This window comes from Pieris rapae, chromosome Z (genome assembly GCF_905147795.1).
Source record: "Pieris rapae chromosome Z, ilPieRapa1.1, whole genome shotgun sequence".
Classification (NCBI taxonomy): domain Eukaryota; kingdom Metazoa; phylum Arthropoda; class Insecta; order Lepidoptera; family Pieridae; genus Pieris; species Pieris rapae.
In genome coordinates, this window is record NC_059534.1 from 1,019,767 (window position 1) to 1,038,792 (window position 19,026).

The 19,026-nt window shown below is 34.6% G+C and overlaps 1 protein-coding gene across 1 annotated transcript in view; it reads left to right on the forward strand.

The window, feature by feature from the left end:
- Window positions 1-5,177: 5,177 nt before the first annotated feature.
- The window catches only part of LOC110993436 (homeobox protein invected), a 46,588-nt gene continuing 32,739 nt past the window's right edge, over window positions 5,178-19,026 (forward strand). Inside the window, exons 1-3 of the mRNA XM_022259702.2 lie at window positions 5,178-5,262; window positions 16,561-17,317; window positions 17,780-17,857. Coding sequence (XP_022115394.1) covers window positions 16,582-17,317; window positions 17,780-17,857 — 814 coding nt within the window. The 5' untranslated portion in view covers window positions 5,178-5,262; window positions 16,561-16,581. The remainder of the gene's footprint in view (window positions 5,263-16,560; window positions 17,318-17,779; window positions 17,858-19,026) is intronic.

Genomic DNA, 19,026 nt, shown 5'->3' on the forward strand with positions numbered 1-19,026 from the left:
TCCACAATGAGTCTCCATTGCGTTCGGTCTTGGGCCTCACAACCTATGGCAATAGGTTACTAGTACTAAGTATATTTGTAACTTTATTTAATAAAAAAATTATCTTTATTAATATAAAATATGGGCCTCAGATATGTACTACAGAAGTATTATAACTACATTTTTGTCTTAGTTTTTAGTTAAAAGCATTATATTGAAATAAATAAATAAATCAGTTACTTTTGAAGTCTAGGCCTCAGATATCAGTATCTGTTTCATGATTTGACAATCTAATGGGCAAGTAGGTGGTCAACCACATGTGCCTGACACACACCGTCGTGTTGGATCTATGCAAGCCAGACTCCGCACGATTTCCTTCACCGTTCGAGCCAATGTTAAATGCGCACATATCTATTGGTCCAGGGATGAGAATCACACTCAAGTCCACGTATTTCGTGTATTTTAAAGAATACATAAAAAATTCATTTATTCACTACATGAATTTTTAACACGATTATAAATACTACTTCAGACAATAAGTTAATTTACTCACAATTTTATCCTTCTTTTCTCCTTCAACTTCGAGAAAATGCTGGTTCGAGAGGATCTCTATTCACTAGCCATTGCAGCTACGCAGTATTACAATTGACAGGTCTAAAGGGCCGAGCTTACGGGCTGAGAGATCAAAGTCACATTGCAAAGCTCTCGACTGTAGTCCAGGCAAATCAAGGCAAAAGGAAACGTGGCCCAAAACGGACCAGGCAACGAAGCATTTGTTTTCTACGCTCCAAGTCCTCTGCCCCAATTGACTATCAATTAACTGATCGACAAGAGAACGTACATAACCTTGTGTTTTTCTTTTTTGCAAAAGATATCACGATTCTAATTGATAGCGAGAAATGGTTGCCAGAATATTCTATTTTGACTCTTAAACGTAGAATTTACTCAAGAACTGTCCACAGTTTTGGCCATTTGCTACATGGAACCAGCTGTCCAAGGTCCATATATCTTCATAATTTTTTTAATAAAAAACCTTTGGGCCCATTGAAGGAATCAAGTGCGTCGTGGTCATCAATGATACATCTATACCTACTTCTTATTTTTTTTTTATTGGACCACAAAATTAGCTACTTCTTCTTAAACTACTTCTGCATAGGATCCAGTGCATCTCTTATTACAGTTTTGAAGAAGCAGTCTTTCACTGGGTCCAATTGGTTAGTGTACGGTCACATTATTTGCTTTCTTACCAATCACGATTTCTTTCAATCAAGAGCATACCAATTATTAAGTCTGATATAAGTTTCCACTATTTATTTTTAAGACAAATATTCTGAGGCTTCAACCACTGAGCCATGGGTTCAAAGGAAGCATTATTACAACAATTCTTTTAAAAAAAGGGTCGGGTCTTTAATTACTTCGAAGGGCGTTTGATAGCTCCAGTGGACTCGCTCGAAAGTCATATCTATTTACGCCCAAACCCAATAATGTATCAATCCATTTTTGATCATCTGAGATAGATATCTTAAACCAAATACTTTTACATATAAGCCAATAACTAATCGACGGATTGTCATAGCCATCTGTCGATACAAGCTATCCATGGTAGGTCGGATCGGTGTATGTGGATATGCCTTTGTATGAAAATGACAGTTCAATTGAGCCAATATCCTATCTTAAGATATTAACTAACACCAGTTTTCAAAATATTTAAAACGCTATTTGATATGATTAAACATAAACATGTATAACTTAATATTAATTGGTTTATATTGATTATCAAATATGAGTCGTCGAATCCGTCGCCAAAAATGGATTGTCTGCGTAAGGTTTAGTTATTGGGATGCAGATAGGCGATCGATCGACTGTCACGGTCTCAGTGAATACAATCTGAGATTGAGAATTAATTTTTGGGTTCAGGCGTTAAAAGGCTTTTATTATTTGACCGCCCGCCTTAGCTGCCGCCCAAGCTACGCTTTCTCGCTGTTAAACTTATGAGCAATTTGAAATATGTCATTGGTTTCGTGCTTTTCTTTCCAGGACAAGACCATGCCTATTAGTCTATAGACACTTAGGTTCTCACTAGCCCGTTTGTTTAGTTGTAAAAAACACAAAAGTTTTTCCCAATTTTCCACTGGTAAACGCAGCTTGGGAAAGAACAAATGAATGCCGAAGATTTTTTAATTAAATTTTCTTACGAGTCACTCCAACTCTCGCTTTATGTATAAAGGTAACATTAAGAGGGATCTCTTAAAGGGAACTTGCGTTAGTGTTTTTTATTTATTAACAAAAGCCAACTCTGTAGATGTTAAAATACAAGAAAAAAAGGCCAGACAGGAGGCTCATCTGATGTGGGCAACCAACTTTGCCAATCGGCCTTTTAAAAATTCTCTCCTCTTTGAAGGACACTAAAGCCCGAACTCAATAATTAATCCACAATCTCAGATTGTTTCCAATCATACCGTGACTGTCGATCGATCTCCTATCTGCATCCCAATAAACAAACTCTACGAAGGCAATCCATTTTTGGCGACGGATAGAATGCAATCTCTTCGCTCTTACACTCATATTTGATACTCAATATCAACCAAATAAATTAAATAAAACCGTACAAAAAATATTAAAATAATAATTATTATTTTAAAAATTGGTATAAGTTAAATTCTTAAGATAGGATATCGGGACAGTTGAACTGTCATTTTTATAAGAAAGGTGTATCCACATACACCGATCCGACCTATCATGGATAGCTTGTATCGACAGATGGCTATTGCAATACGTTGATTGGTTATTGGCACACTTTTATCAATATATGCATTAAGATGTCTCTCTCAGACGGTAAAAAATCTATTGAGATAGGTTATGGGGTTTGGGAAAAAGTGGAGTTTGGGCACTGTCAAAGGCTTGCAGAGTGCGTTGTCGGTTAAGAATTTGGACGCTCTTTGACATCAAATTGGTTCTTTAATGCCTGTGTGTCTGTAATATCACTCTTGATTTTGCGAATGTGTTGCAGGACTTTTAGGAATTGGTACGCTGTTATACAGTTAAATCGGAGAAAGATGGCTCGTCTTATGTTACGTGATACTATGGACAGTCAACGGTAGACGGCTCGCGAGTGCGTTGCCGGCCCTTTAGGAATTGGTATGCTCTTATTCAATTAAATAGCAGAAAGAAGGCTCATCTAGTGTTACGTGTCATATACACTCTCAATGTCAGAGTGCTCGCGAGTGCGTTGCCTGACTTTTATGAATTGAAACGCACTTTTTGAAGGAAAGAATTGGTTCGGATATACTTCAGTGCGTGTCGCAAATACTGGTATTTCTTAGTCTCAATATCTGATGAAAGTCAGTTAATCCGAACTCCTCTGAACACTCTCCATGGTAAAAGTGGTAGAAGATGCAGTGTCCCCACATCTCTACGCAACGCCAATGGTACGCGCTTTCTATGATTGTTATGTTAATTTTATATAATATATTTTCTATAACATATATATGTCCTTGATTGTCATAGAAGTAATAAAATATATTAACTGGTACCTCCAGAAAAATCTTTAAGCGGGTTGCGGCGTCAATGGCGCTGAACTTTTTAAATTAATTATTCCAAATTCCACGATCTAAGACCAACTATTTACGAAACTCGGTTATTTATCGTATACCTACCTAACTACAGATTACAACATAAATTACCAAACTCTGGTATTTTTACTAATAATGGCTTTGTTTGTTCCTTCATATTAAATATATATTATAACCAGAGTGCTCACGGTGTGCCAATTTAATTTAAAATCGGTTAAGTATTTTAGGAGTCGTTCGCGGACAAACATCGTGACAGGAGATTTTTTATAATTATTAAGATCTATCAATTAATCAATCTTAGAACTGTGCTTTATGTTTCTGTTTCAATGTGTATTCCGTTTTGGCTTTTGTGTGTTATGTAATTTTTTTTATATTGTTTTCCTAGTCATTAGCTGTAGGTACTTAGTGTTAACTATGCAATATATTTTTTGTTTCCTTTCTATAAACAATATGTAAGATTTGGGGACATTTTTAGTAAATATTACCTGTGCTCTTACATAACAAAGGCTAAAAATAATTTTTCGTTTATCAAAATCTTTTTTCAACACGCCTACACAAGTGTGTATGCGTATTTGCCTATGTATTATTATATAGGTTATATTGTAAATACTGTATAATTTTGTGTTAATATAATGCGTACAAAATATCGCGCGGTTTTTTTGAATGAAAATAAAAAAAAAGATAATATTTTAGAACATTGTTATTTTTCGTATTCGCATAAAAATATAACAATTAACAAAGCAGCGTTTATAGGTATCAAGTAATACGATGGAATAAATACGTTATTTGAGCCGAAAATACTGAGACTAAAATGTCCTACTGATATTACAGTCTTCATTGGTCGAAACGTTCCCATGACGAAATAGGCCGGTTTTGTATTGGATTCCAGGTCCACGTAAAGGGCAATGGACAAGTCAAGTTTATTACCTTATTTTTATTCCATAAGTTTACAGTAATATAACCAAACTGTATGTATCTTATGATGATTAATTCTTCTCTACAGTTTATCTACAAACTGTGACCCGTCAAACATTTTTTAAATTATTTTTTGATAAATTTTCAAATTTTTCTAGTATAACACTTTCCGTGAATGTTCTTTTAAATTTACACAACTTTTATTTCAAAATCTCTATATTATTTAACATTTACATCAATTTGTTAATTAAAACATAAAGATTCGCCTAATCAGGCCTTCCGTGTCGTTCGTATGTAGGTAATACAGAAAAACATTTGACAAGAACAGCCGCATTTTAATTAAAACACTCTTTTTTGGTTTAAATAATTCACCATTTAGACCATAGTTTGTCTTATCTATATTCTTCTTGGAAAATATGTTAAATTTATCCACCCGTTTCAGGTTTAAACTGCCAAAATCTTGAATATTAAATGAAATGCTAATTCTATAAACGACATGAAATCTTAATATTAATGTATTAACAATTGTCAAAAATGTAAAAACCTGCTCAAAATAAAAAACCAAATTGTCAATTGTCAAAAAATGCACATCAATTAAGCTGTACGCGGTAATACGTCATAAAAAGCGTTCCCGCCCAAAACACGGCGCAGGCCACGCCTCACAGAGTGGGGCGAAACGTCAATTCGCCAGTTCAATTCATTCGCGCGCGGTGCGCAGTGTGCAATCTGTGGTACGGGTGACATTTTCTAATTCTGTTGTGTTGTGTTTTGTGTGTGGATTTTGTGTTTTTATGAGGTAATTATTTATTGATTCTACTTTAAATAAAGCCTGCTGTGATTATGAAAAGAATAAAACAGTACTTTCAGTCTCTGTGCGATTGTAATCGATTGTAAAATGTTTTATTTATTTAAAACATGCATAAACCGATGATTCATAAACTAAATAGAGAAATTTGTTATTCTTTAGTTTTGATTACAATTTTAACAAGCTATCAAATAACAAAACATTTATTTTAACTTCATAATATGAAATCACGGTTAAATTTACCTACAATTCAATGTTTTGTCAAATCTTATAAGGTTTTTCTTCGAGCGGAATTGCGATGGCTGGCATTAATGACATTAATGTGTAATGTTTATTATGTGCGGATAAATAATGATTTTGGGCGTTATTTTTAGTAATTAATTTGAAGGACTATTTAGACCAGGGGTTGCAGATTTTGAGGGTGGATGTTTTATTAATTAATGAAAGGTATGTTGCTTGCGTAATTAAAAAAAATATTTACAACCAGAGTAAAGGTTCTGAATTAATTAGGTTATATCTGTTAAAAAAGATGTTTAGATATTTTGTAATAATAACAATAAAAATAAATTAATGAATAGAAAATTAAAACGAATTTGAATAGTTTGGTCTCTGTGGCAGTGTACCTATAACGCTGGCGTTTCCTCGCGATAGTTATTCGTTAAGAAAACCACCAGGTCTGGTCCTCCGGTGGCACCACCAACAAAAATCTTTAATTAGCTTTGCACCTGAACCCCACAAGTGTCTATTTCAAACGGAACAAAATCAAACAATTTCCTTTAAATGGTCTAAATATACCTACAATTTATTCAATGTCAAAACTTGATTTATTGATTGATTTATTCCTATCATCTGTTATTTAATTAATTAAATAAATGTTTTTTTTATATATTTGGCCTTGAGGCTTCAGCATGTAGTTCGTATCCATAATCCTTGGAGTCACAGCTGTGCTGTGCCTATTAGAGTGACAAATCATAAAACAGACACAGAAATGAGGCTTGGGCCTAAAAAGGTTGGATTAATTAATTAATTTTAATTATTCTTTAAACTTTTAAACATTTCTTTCGATATGGTTTTTCTATGGGCGTGGTCGCTGAAAGTGTAAATATATATACAACCTTTTAATTTAGTTTGAAGTCGGCTAATAAATAGTTTTTATATCGCATATGTTTACGTAAAAAGAAAGAGAAATCGTGATTCTGGATATATTAAACGTGATAAACTCTATAAGTTTCTAAAAATGTTTTTAATACAGTTATCACCAAAATATAGTGTGTTTAATAAGTAAGGTTTTAAAATAATTAATTGTGTGGTAAGGTATATAAATTGACTGAAATATAAAAATTGTTGTAAATGCAAATTCAAAAATCATTTATTCATATAGTTAACACAAAGTACACGTATGAATGCCAAAAAATATGTATTAATTGCTTCTAATTTTACATTTACTGCCAGTTCTCAAATCAAGGGCGCAAAACGGAAGAGAAGAACTGGCATTTCCGCCACTCTTTTTAATCGTCAAGTTTTTTACACAACGTTTGTGTAGCTGCAGGATTAGATACACCATATTCCACATGACATCTTAAGTAATAATAAAATAAAACAAAGATTTATCCTCTATCAGAAGGAGGCATGGTGAAATAGGACCTTCATTCCCGTGCAACACATAAGCATTATGTATTTAATTATTAAATCTTTATATAAAATAAAATTTGAAGGCGTTACTCAAAAACTGTTTAAATACTTCTCTATTTATTAGGTTTAGGTGTACAAGTACAATGTGAATTTACTGAAGAAAACATTTATTGAAAAGCAATATATTCCGACCTTAAACCCGTGTCGTTCCCCAATGCTGTCTGTCCTTCTTGCGACCTTGTTTACTCCGCATATCAATGATATGTTGCAACATTCATTGATATGCGGATGAATCATTGGGAATATTCCTTACCCGGTCTATCTGAAGAGTTTTATGTTGAAACTCTACAAGGAGACTCGGGCTGAGTTAGACCAAATGTAGTCCAATTTAACCTCAAGAAGACACAAGAAGATTTAAAAAGCACTATTTGTCGCTACTCCTCCTGTGAAGACACAATTCTTATAGCATATGGCCATATCGAACGAATCAGATTCGCAGTTATGACGGAGATGTGGGTTCACTCTGCATCTTCTACCATACCTAGGGAGAGTGGGCAGAGGTTCAGATACCTGCAGCTAAGTTTCACCATTGGACGTCGAGACAGAATAGGAAAATCAAGCCGTATGACCTCGACTTCCGTTGTGACTGACTGCTGCTAATAGAGCCGTTTGTTACCTGGCACCAGCTTCACAGTGAAGTATTTCTGAACCAAGAAAGGTTCTCTGGCATTGAGAGTGTCCATGGGCGGTTATGAAACATCTGGAGAGAGCTATGTTTCCACAGGTTTCTGTCCAGCGTCTACGTTGGTGAGCCACGTGCTAGTCTTCTGTGTGATCACGATGTTCACCAAGTTCTCATCGCATCTGCGCATGCGCAAAGTGTTTTCTCCGATTCAGGAATATTTGTTAGATTTTTTATGAAGCCCTATAGCAACCCGTACCGAGGTATCAGGATAGGAGTTTTTATGAGTCCGTAGCCGCATCGCAGTCACCGCCCATCCAACCACGCCCGCAAACCCGCCGAAATAGTTTTGTAACGCCTTATAACCGACTTCAAAAGGAGGGTTATTTGAGTGAGACGGAAACTGTTGATCGGCCTTTTGAAATAAGTAGAAGGCCGTTATTTTTTTTAGATATCTGTATTTATTTCTTAGTAGGTGATCAGCCTACTCAGGGTTTCCTCACGATGATACCTATGTGTTATGGTATTACGATGATCTCGCTACAAACTTTTTGATTTTTGTCCTATGTATCTGTTTCATGAGGCAAGTTGGTGATCAGTCTTCTAAGGCTCTAAGGGTCTTGATGTCTTCCTTTATTCTAGCGTGTGTTAAATGCTATTGCAGAGCCTTGGTTTCCTCAAGGATGAGTTACTGAATCTAGGTCAACATCGCTCCAAGATTGTATGTTTATTTAATACTTTAAATCTCCGGAGTATTAAATCCGTTTAATAGGTGAAAATCAGTTTTCATTTTATTTTGACAAATCTTTCCAGCCTCTATAGCTACTTCTACTGGCGCTGTGCTCCTGTTAATCAGTCAATCGTATTAAATCAATATTAATAATTTTTGTTTATTTTACAAAGTAATATAGTATATCACAAAATATTACCTTAGAAACCGCTGTGGTTAGATTAATGTAACCAATGTAATAGGAGCGCGTCAAATGCATGTAAAAGTAGTTTTTTTAATTTAGAATTTATGTTGTTTAGTGTTAGGCTATCTGTTATGTGATTGGGTAGACTATTTATTAGCCGCGGTAGCAAATACCTCAACGTACGTCATGCTCCATACGTTTTTTTATGTCATCTCGAAAAAAGAGCCAAAAATATACTAAAAACTAGAAATTACTTCGCAAAATCTTCGTTATATTAGCGATTTGATAGTTTAGTCGCATTTAATATACATGAATTGGTATTTTATGGTATGTTTGGGTGGACCTAGTATAGAAATATATGTTAATGCGATATTAAAAAGATTCATGGTAGAATTAACAGTTGAATGTTTCTTACGAAGGCCTTAATATACAAGAAATGAATGGCTTGATAATGCCTACAGGACGTATATAAGTGAAACTCAAAAACTAATGCATGGATTTTCATACAGTCGTCAATAATATCTATCTAATCTAATCTAAAAGATCTAATATCAACGATTCATGAGGAAGATTAAAGTATATGTAAAAGATTTCTCATTGAACTATAGGTAATATAAAATCCGACAGCCCATAAAGGCCACTTTAACGCCCAAACCCAATAACTTATCTTAATCCATTTTTTACCATCTGAGATAGACATCTCAATCCAAATATAGATAAAAGTATGCCAATAATCAATCAATTGTAATAGCCATATTTTGTCGATACAAGCTATCCATGATAGGTCGGATCGTTGTATGTGGATAGACTTTTGTATGAAAATGACAGTTCTGTGCCAATATGCTTTATACTATCTTAAGATATTAACTGTTACCAGTTTTTAAAATAATTGAAAAGCTATTTGATATGTTTTAAAAATAGACATGTATGTTTTATAATATTTGTACGGTTTTATTTACTTTATTTGGTTTATATTGATTGTCAAATATGTAAAGAGCGAAGAGATTGCATTCTATCCGTCGCCGAAAATGGATGCGTAGGGTTTGGTTATTGGGACGCAGATAGGAGATCGATCGACTGTCACGGTTGAATTGAAAACAATCTGAGATTGTGGATAAATTATTGGGTTCGGGCGTGTCTAGCTTATTTTTATTGTTTGATTTCCTTTTGGTTAAAAGCCTCCTAAATATATCTTCCATCCATCCCCTCCCCAATAATATAGTCGATCGTAATAGAATTGATTTAGAGATCCCAAGTTTCTGAAGGTCCCTTCTAATGGTTGGATCCTGATCATGGTCCTTTTGATTCTTAGGAAGCATTCTGTCCCTAAGATATTTATACGCCCGATATAAATGCGATGAACTCAAAAACTACTGAAGGATTTTTATACAGACACCAATGGTGTTTAATGAGGAAGGTTTTGATGTATCTATATATATGTAATATCAAGTACAAGTGCTCCACAATCCATAACGATTGATATAAAGTAAAATAAAATTGTACAAAACCGCACAAATCGCCATATATATATATATATATATATATTATATAGGCATGTCATATTAATTTAAATAATGTCATAAAATACAAACATTAACATAATGTCATAATAGATAAGGCATTTAGAAATTGGTGTCAAACTTATGATCTAGATTTTCGCCGACGCTATAAAATCTATTGATTTTCAAAATTTGATTTAAAATTGTTAAGCCGTTTGGTCACAATGTTTCTAGTTTTAACAATAATAATGGACTGGCTAGTTAAAATTGTCAATTTTTAAGAGACGTAAGGAATTATCTATCTATATCCTGCCATGCCCTAGTTACCTTTTGACCTCAATCGATTTGTCGCTGCGATCGGAATCTTTTATGTAAATTGCCCAAGCGCAGGTGTCGATTCCTTATGCGCACGTATGAATCCTAAGTCGAATAAACAAGTTGTGAATTGTAAAAAACCCAACATGAAAAAAAGTGGGTCATAATCGTGGTAATAGTTTAAGTACAGATAAACATAAACATAATGTAACTAAAATATATTATTAAAATGATATCCTGCTGATAGAGGACAAATCTTTGTTTTTAATTTATTTTATTATTATTTATTACTCAAGATGTCTTATGGAACATGGTGTAATGATTGCAGCTAGTTACAAACATTATGTAAAAACAACTCGGCGATTAAAAAGAGTGGCGGTGAATTTATTGCCAGTTCTTCTCTTCCGTTCTACGCCCTTGATTTGAGAACTGTAATATAAAATTAGAAGCATTTAATGTATATTTGTTTTTTTGACGTTCATAAGTGTACATTTAGTTACCTACATGAATAAATGATTTTGAATTAAATGGAGTCCCTTTGGGCAAGCTTAGACTAATTCTTTGGCCGAGGTAGATGCCAGGCCTGCCTGCTTAGATCAGCTGCATCACAAGCCGCACCAGCTCTGTTGGGTCCATGGGGAATGGGCCAGTGTGTCTGAACAGGTTGCATCCCATACCAGCACTCATACCAGTCTCTTGCCATCGTCTCTTGCAATTCCAGTCGGCTCAAGTAGACTTGCCACGTTGACGGTGGTAAGGAACCGGCATATGATATCGTCGAGTGCGGCATGTCTCTAGAATTATTATCTGTTGTATAATAATAACAACAAATAGTATTCTTCACTTAAAGTGCCGTAAAACCTTGGAGACAGCAGTATTTTTCTTACCTAAAATCTTTTCTATAAACGTCTTATTTCACAAGTACTAAGATAATAATGGCCATACACAAAATAACCTCGTACATGCAATATAAAGTAGATCGTCTCAGAATGAAGTCTCATTATATTATAAATAAATGTAAATTTACAATTAATTTTTGTTTGACGTTCATAATCGTACTTGTTTACCTATATGAATAAAGATATTTTGTTGTTGTTCAAATTAAAACAATGCAAAAAATTCTTTGATATCGCCGACAGCTCGTATAGTTCTTACGTTGTCGCAAAATCATATGATATGTATGGTTTTTCTATAAGTTTAATAACGTGAGTTAATACAATTTAATCATACGAATAAACCTATTGAATTTATTACAGTATTAAGATTCAATACATACAGTTGAGATTTATTGAACTATTAATAGGCATTGTTATGATTTCGAAACAATGAACTGAACGAACTAGCCTGCCTATGCGCCGTATTAACGTTTTTCGCCGATGTGTATAGAACAGGGGGGTAAACGGGCAGGAGGCTCATCTTATGCCAGAGCTCGCGAATGCGTTACCGTTTAAAAATTTTTTTACCTAATAATTAGTCCACAAAACTCAGATTGAAAACAATCTTTGATCAGACAGTGACAGTACTGTCTGATCAAAGACAGACTGTCACTGATTCACTGAATCACTGACTCTTTGTTGTCCACTTGAGGGAGATGGTTCATCATCACATACTTTTTTATAGGTAAGGTACCTATAAAAAAGTATGTGATGATGAACCTAGCCCTCTTTATTCCAGCTAAAATCCAGGTCTTTCATATCCTTTAAATAGAAAAACAAATTCCAATGCGTATAAAAGATGTTGTATAGTTATCATAAGTAATATTGTTATTCTTGATAAAGGTTTTGATATATAATTCATTATGATTTTATGTAAATTGACAGAATTATGTCGACTATTGTAAAGCGTACGAAATTCAAATAAAGCAATAAATTAAATTAATAAAAAAAAACAATAAAGTTTAACACACATTTAAATGTCAATAAATTATAATAAACAAGACAGCCGTGACTAAACGAATTTATTATATAATCATTATATATCGTATCAATTTTATTTGTTTAGTTGCCCCCGCAAACTCTGTTACGGCTTGATTTTTTCACTTCATTCGTAGCTCCTAGATTTGCTATTCCACCGCATAGATGCTTCCGGAATTAATCCTAGTAAATAAAAACGTCTGACTTCAAATATTAGTACTCCAATTGATTAGTCGTAGGATCCTGGCTGTACACAAGTTTCTTCTCTTCTTTTCGTGCCTCTCCATTCTGGATGGCCTTTAGTCTCTTGGAAAGTCTCTTGCGCCAGATGCTTTTCCGCAATCACAATTCCCGTCCACTCCAGAACGTTGAATCATGATTTCCTGCGTACACCGCTTACTCTAGATTTTATATTTTTGGATGTTTATTTAGTATTGGAGGATGGGACTGGCTTTGGGTCATGATAATTGTGTGGAAAAGTTTGCCCCGTCTGGCATCGGACGTGCATAAAAGTGGGCGCAGATCAGGGTTTTTAGATTACAGTCAGCGGGCAAGAGGCTCATCTGAAGTTAAGTGATGCCGCCGCCCATGGACACTCGCTCGGCTAAAAGGTCTTTTAAGAATTAACGCCTGGTCATCGGAGACCAGAGCTGGTGCTTTCCCAATAATCACAGCGAAGATAAGCAGCATTGAAGGGTCCATTTTTAAATTTGTTTTAATTTTGTGTCGATTTTTATTCTACGAAAATTGTTAATACTATTAGAAATTAGTCATATTTATTAATAAGACACACTGAAAACGAACTGTAATGTGACCATGGGCGTATGTATTACAGTCAAAAGCGTATATTTAAAATTATATAAATTAATCGGTAGGGCAAAATAGTCGGCCTACCGCTGGATCGACAGTGAAGGACCTGCTACAGCTGAAAGCTAGCAATTGGTGGATACAGGTCATGATACTGAGATACATTTTTAATTTGTTTTAGTTTTGATGTTGCTCCCTATAAGTTGGCGCCACAGGGAGCATTTTTAAGTCCTATTATGTACCTATGTTATATTGTAAATACATTATGTTGGAATAAATGAAATAATAATAGCAAATAATGAATTAATGTTTCTACAGACTCGGCGAAGTTCTCTCATACATAAAAGCGATATTTAATAAATTAATGGCGTAGAAACAAGTGTTTTGCCTTATTTGAACGCGTTAATTATTGTTAATGCCTGTTATTACCTTTTATGATGGAGTTTTTAATCGATAACACCTGTTATCTATACATATAATACATATTGCCGGATAAAGGACAAGATATATATATATAAACAATAGTGAATTTGAGAAGATACAAAGGCCGACAACGCACTCGCGAGCCCTCTGGAATTGACTGTCTATGGGCGGCGCTATGGCTTATCACATAAATGTGTCCTGTCCGTTTACCTCATAAAAAAGAGGCCGGTAACGCACTCGCGAGCCCTCTGCAATTGTGTGTCTATGACCGGCGGTATGACTTAACATCAGTTTGCCTCCTATTACATTAAAAAACCGCGGATCTAGACTTATTTGCTCATGGGACATACGCCCATGGACACATATATTAGATATTGACTCAGCGATTCATTATCCAAGATAGAGGCAACAGATAACTTGTAGCATTTAAAATATTTTGCCATAGTTCACACTTAATAAATCTTAAATATGACTAGTCGAGAAATAATGTTTTATTCAGTTTTATAAAGTCCTTCGTCTCTTCGCGAATAACTCAATAACTATTGAACGGATTTTAATACAGTTTTCACCATATATAGTGCGTTTAATGAGGAAGGTTTTAATATATAATTAGTTATGATATTACATAAATTGACTTAAATATATTGATTAACGTTGAAAAGTAAATATGTATTTAGATCGTTATACAGTAGGTATAGAAGTCACCGTATTTGAGCGCGATAAACAAAAACTATCGAATTCATTTTAATTTGTATTGTGTTTTCTAAGGAAAATTCTTTAAAATATAACAATACAAATCTTGAAAATGCTTTTCCCTCTTGTAGGTTTGTTTATAATGCTGTGGCGATTGAGACTTGCCAACGCCAGAGATATAGCGAAATTATTTTTTATTTTAATATTATATTTACAATCAGGTTTTGATGTAATTAAAAATATATACTAAGAATGTTCTAAATTGCTGCAGTTTAGACTGCCTGCTTATTTGCATATTTCAGCTAGACCGAGACAAACACTAAATGAAATTTGACGAAGAATTGACGGTAAAAAATATCTGTGAAAATTAAAAAAAATCTAAGTAAAGATACCAAAAAGATGATTGTTACCAACTGCAGCTGCAAAGGCCTTTTTTTAGCACTAAAAAGAGTAAAAAGTGAGTCACACTCCACACTCACCCAGCAAAAACTTGCAGCGCTCTCGCTAGTATATATATATATAGCATTTAATTTTTTTAATAATAGTGATAAATACCCTGGGGTGGTCAGAAGTCCCGATCAGTCTCTGAGTTTATAAGTATGTAGGAAAATCTATTACCTTTACATAGTATATCGTGGTCAGATAGAAGTTACCTATGCAGTTTCAAATACATATAAATGTTAAATGTAACATTTTAAGTACATTTTTCACAATGCTGTTTATAATTTTTAATGGCGTTAAAAATTATAAACAGCATTGTGAAAACTTGAAGAAGAAGCCAGCTATCCAAAGCAGATAGATGCCGTCATAGATTTTTATTGTAGATATGTATGTGACGCATAATTCCTTCACACATAGTTATGTTATATGTCAAATATTTAAGACAGTATTTGTCAAAACCTCACCGTCAGTGTTTTCAGTGACATAGTTTGATTTTATTCTACTTTCATTTGAATGAGTATAGCCAACCATCCTTAAAAGATAGATAGATGGCGCCACAGTCTTTATTGTAGATATTTAAGAGAGGAAATTTTTTTTCATACATTATTTTGTTGTATGTCAAAGGATTTAGAGTTTGTGTTCTATTATGTATATTGAGAAAATCGCGATTGCAACTTTGTGTTATTAAAACGCCGAAAATATAAAAAAATACATGAATGGGCAATTTAAAACCCTATGCTTTGGGATTAAAGTTCAAATCTCTTTGAGGGTTTTAATAATGTACTTAGTATTGACGTTTAAATCCTATTACAGTGGGATAAGGTTGAGTATTGAATGGATGGATTTTGGTGGAGTTGGCGTCGTGTGTGGTCCTATACGGCTTGAATGTTGCTCTATTTTTACAAAAGGTTCGGTAATTACTTTTTGCAATAGATGGCGTTTTGTTCATATATACGCGTAACATATCTTAAAGGGCCGGCAACGCACTTGTGAGCCTTCTAGCAATGTGTCTAAGTACTTAACTGGACGCATAACCGACCTTGGTTAAAAATTATTAATTAGTCCAATTAAAGCAACTGAAACAGTATGTAATCATTAGTTAATAAATCATTAATTTATTCAAAATTATTTATACCGTGTCGAGTTAATTAGACGTTTAACATAACGATATAATTAAATTCAATTATAATATTTTTCTATTAATTTAATTGCTTTAATTACATTTTTACTGTTTCATAACAATGGTTTATAGGAATTTGTATGTTTTTCTTTTTAGAAGGTTTTCACTGCGGTCTATTCAATTAAATTCAAATTCAATATAAAAGGTTCTTCATAGTTTTGGGATGCTGCTTGTTTGGACACGTTTTCCCTGTTTCACCTTCCTCAGAGCAAAAGCTGGCTCCAGGCCAAGCCTGATCCTCCAACTCCGATTTGGCTCTCTTTGGAGTAGAGACTCTTGGGCCATGGGGTTTGACTGAGTATAGATTTAAGTTGGCGCTGGTGACCCCAAAGCTGGTGTTGTTCTCTCTCAATAATATTACTATCGTGATTATTAATTGAAGAAAGCAACAGCTAAGGTCATACGCCTGAATCTTTAATTATCTGTGCTCTTGGATACCACGACCTAATAGACTCCAAAGTGTACAAAATCATAGTTGAACTAAGTTTAGTTTAAATATCATTTTTTTAAGTAGAGCATAATTCATATCCCTTAACCCGTTCACCGAAATGATACCCGAAACATATTGCTAATTGATTAATGAAATTGTTAAGTAAAGCTGTGTTTCATGTGATATCTCGAGAACTGATGAACCGATTTTCATGAAACTTTGACTGTTAGAATGGGTTAATTAATGTAATTTTACAGTTATTAAACATTATTTATGAGTTAATTACGATAACAATGATTCCATAACCATGTCAACGACTCCGTTGCTCTGAGAAAATACTAATGTAATGATAAATTTCAGATGGCGTAAATCCCAACAAAAATGGCCGCCGTCGCTCCAATTCCCGGTCAAATAAACCCGGAGAACAGCGATGATGAACCCGCGCCCGACGACGAGAGACAAGTGACGCCGTTCAGCATTCACGACGTGCTCAAAAAGGAAAGAGAAACCAGTCCAGAAAATGTCTTCGCCACGGATAAACTTCTACAAAGCACTCCCAATTTCGAAGACGCCTCAAACCCTGAAAGCCCACGATTGGACGACACAGAGATAAGTGTTGATGACAATTCGTGTAGCAGCAATGACACAGTGCTATCTGTTGGTAACGAGAATCCTGTAAATGATGAACTGTCCTTCAAACATATTCAAACCCACCTAAACGCCATATCGCAATTGAGTCACTTTAACACGCCATTGCTCCTACGACCTAATCCCATACCGATGTTCTTGAACCAGTCATTCTATCCCCAAGTCAAATACCAACAGAACGAAGAGAGAAGAGAGGATACGTACAGAAGGGAACAGAAGGAGGAGAGGGATTTTAATCCAAATCTGAAGTTTAGTATTGATAATATATTGAAAGCTGATTTTGGTAGACGTATAACTGATCCGCTGAAGATTAGGAAAAAGAGGTTCGATGGGAAAAAGGAGTTTAAGGAGATCAGTCAGGTTAGACAGGAGGTCAGGCAGGAGGTGAGACAGGAGGTCAGAACTGATGTAAAAGAAAAAGGGGCGATAGATTTGTCTAAAGCAGATGACAGTCCGGCGTCCAGTGGAGGTTAGTTTTCAGACTCTATTTGTCTTATAGGATTCATAACCTTAAGTTTTGACCATGAATTTTTCCCTTTACCAACCTTCCAAATGTATTAGCTGATCCAGCAAGCATAATAGATTATTAAATGGGTTCACTGAAGGTGGCAATCGAGGGTAAAATGGAATTTCAATGCCTTAATACACAGAGATATAAAAATACCTTATTTTTATACACTGCGGGATGTAGGAAGTAAGTGATCAGTCTCTGCCTGATTGGGTGGGTTACGATGTCATCGCTACAACCTATCAGGTCTGATACCTATGTATCTGTTTCTTAATGGTCAGCCTTCCAAGCGTCTAAGGATTCCTCACGTAGTCTTCTCTTAGCCACAGCCTGATTAAAATACAGAAATCTGAAGGTCGGATCTAAATGTTCTCCCGCCACGGATCACTTGTGTTAATGAATAAATTTAATGAATTCTTGCAGGGACATCGAACAGTGAAGGCCCTATGGTGTGGCCCGCCTGGGTGTACTGTACCCGATATAGTGACAGACCCAGTTCTGGTAAGTTTTTTGAGAACATAACACCTTTCGTAGTAAAATTTAGGTTTAAGGCCAAACGGTCAAATTGGTTGATACTAAAAAGCCGTAAATTTATGGGAAAACAGTTTTGACCTGTGAAACAATCCGAACATTAACTATCGACGTGTTTAGAAGCCTACCTTGCATTTAAGAAAAAAGGCGAATCAAAACGCTACTTTTAATGGAATCTGCTGTTTTCGTACCATTTATTCGAGTATAAGACGCCTTTTCCATTATTAAATTCAAAAATTTTGTTATTTATTGTCATTTAGTTTTTACTATAATATTTATTTTCGCGTCCTAATAGTTCAAGATATTTTTCTTATAAGATATATACACTAAAGCAGTCGTAGTTTCAATGAAGACGAATCTACTTCCAAAAAATTCAACGGGCCAAAAGGCCAAGCCAAATACCAAATGATCAAATTAAGTTATTTTTTCCAAATACACATATTCAAACGCATCAATTCTTAACAGGCGGGCAACGCACTTGCGAGCCCGCTAGCAATGTGAGTGTCAATCTCTTAATATCAGTTGGTTTCATTTAATCAGTATAAATTATGACACATTTACTTCCAAATAGGCCAAAATTCCTAAAAGTTATAACACTTTGTCAACAAACCGTCAAAGTGAGAAAAGAGCGAACCAATTGTTAAAAGGCGTACTCGATTGCTATCTGCCTTTGACTCTCCACTATCACTTAACATCATATGAGTCTGCTGCTCATTTGCCCCCTGTTCTATAAACCAAAATACAGCCCTTTTATTCCTCTTAAGCGTATTAAGAGAGTACATTAAACACTCCCCTATGTGATAAGCTGTTGTAAAAATGATTTGGTCTTTATCACCCTCTTGCGGCGTTCACGGACGGATGAATTAAATTATCAAAACTAATATTAGTTTGTGACGTCGTAGGGGGATCTGCTGTAGCGATTTCGATATCTACTCCATCATGAATCGTTCTAGATATTGGTGAAGACTGCTTGAAAATCTATAGTCGTTCTTGAGTTAAACTTGATTTTATAATAGGCATATTATGTTTTGTTATTATTATAGAGCTCTTCATTTAAGTTAGTGTTCGTTAGATACGTTTTCGTTCGACTGCTTTTCCCTCGACAAATCTTTTTTTTATTTTCGGATAAATATATCTCT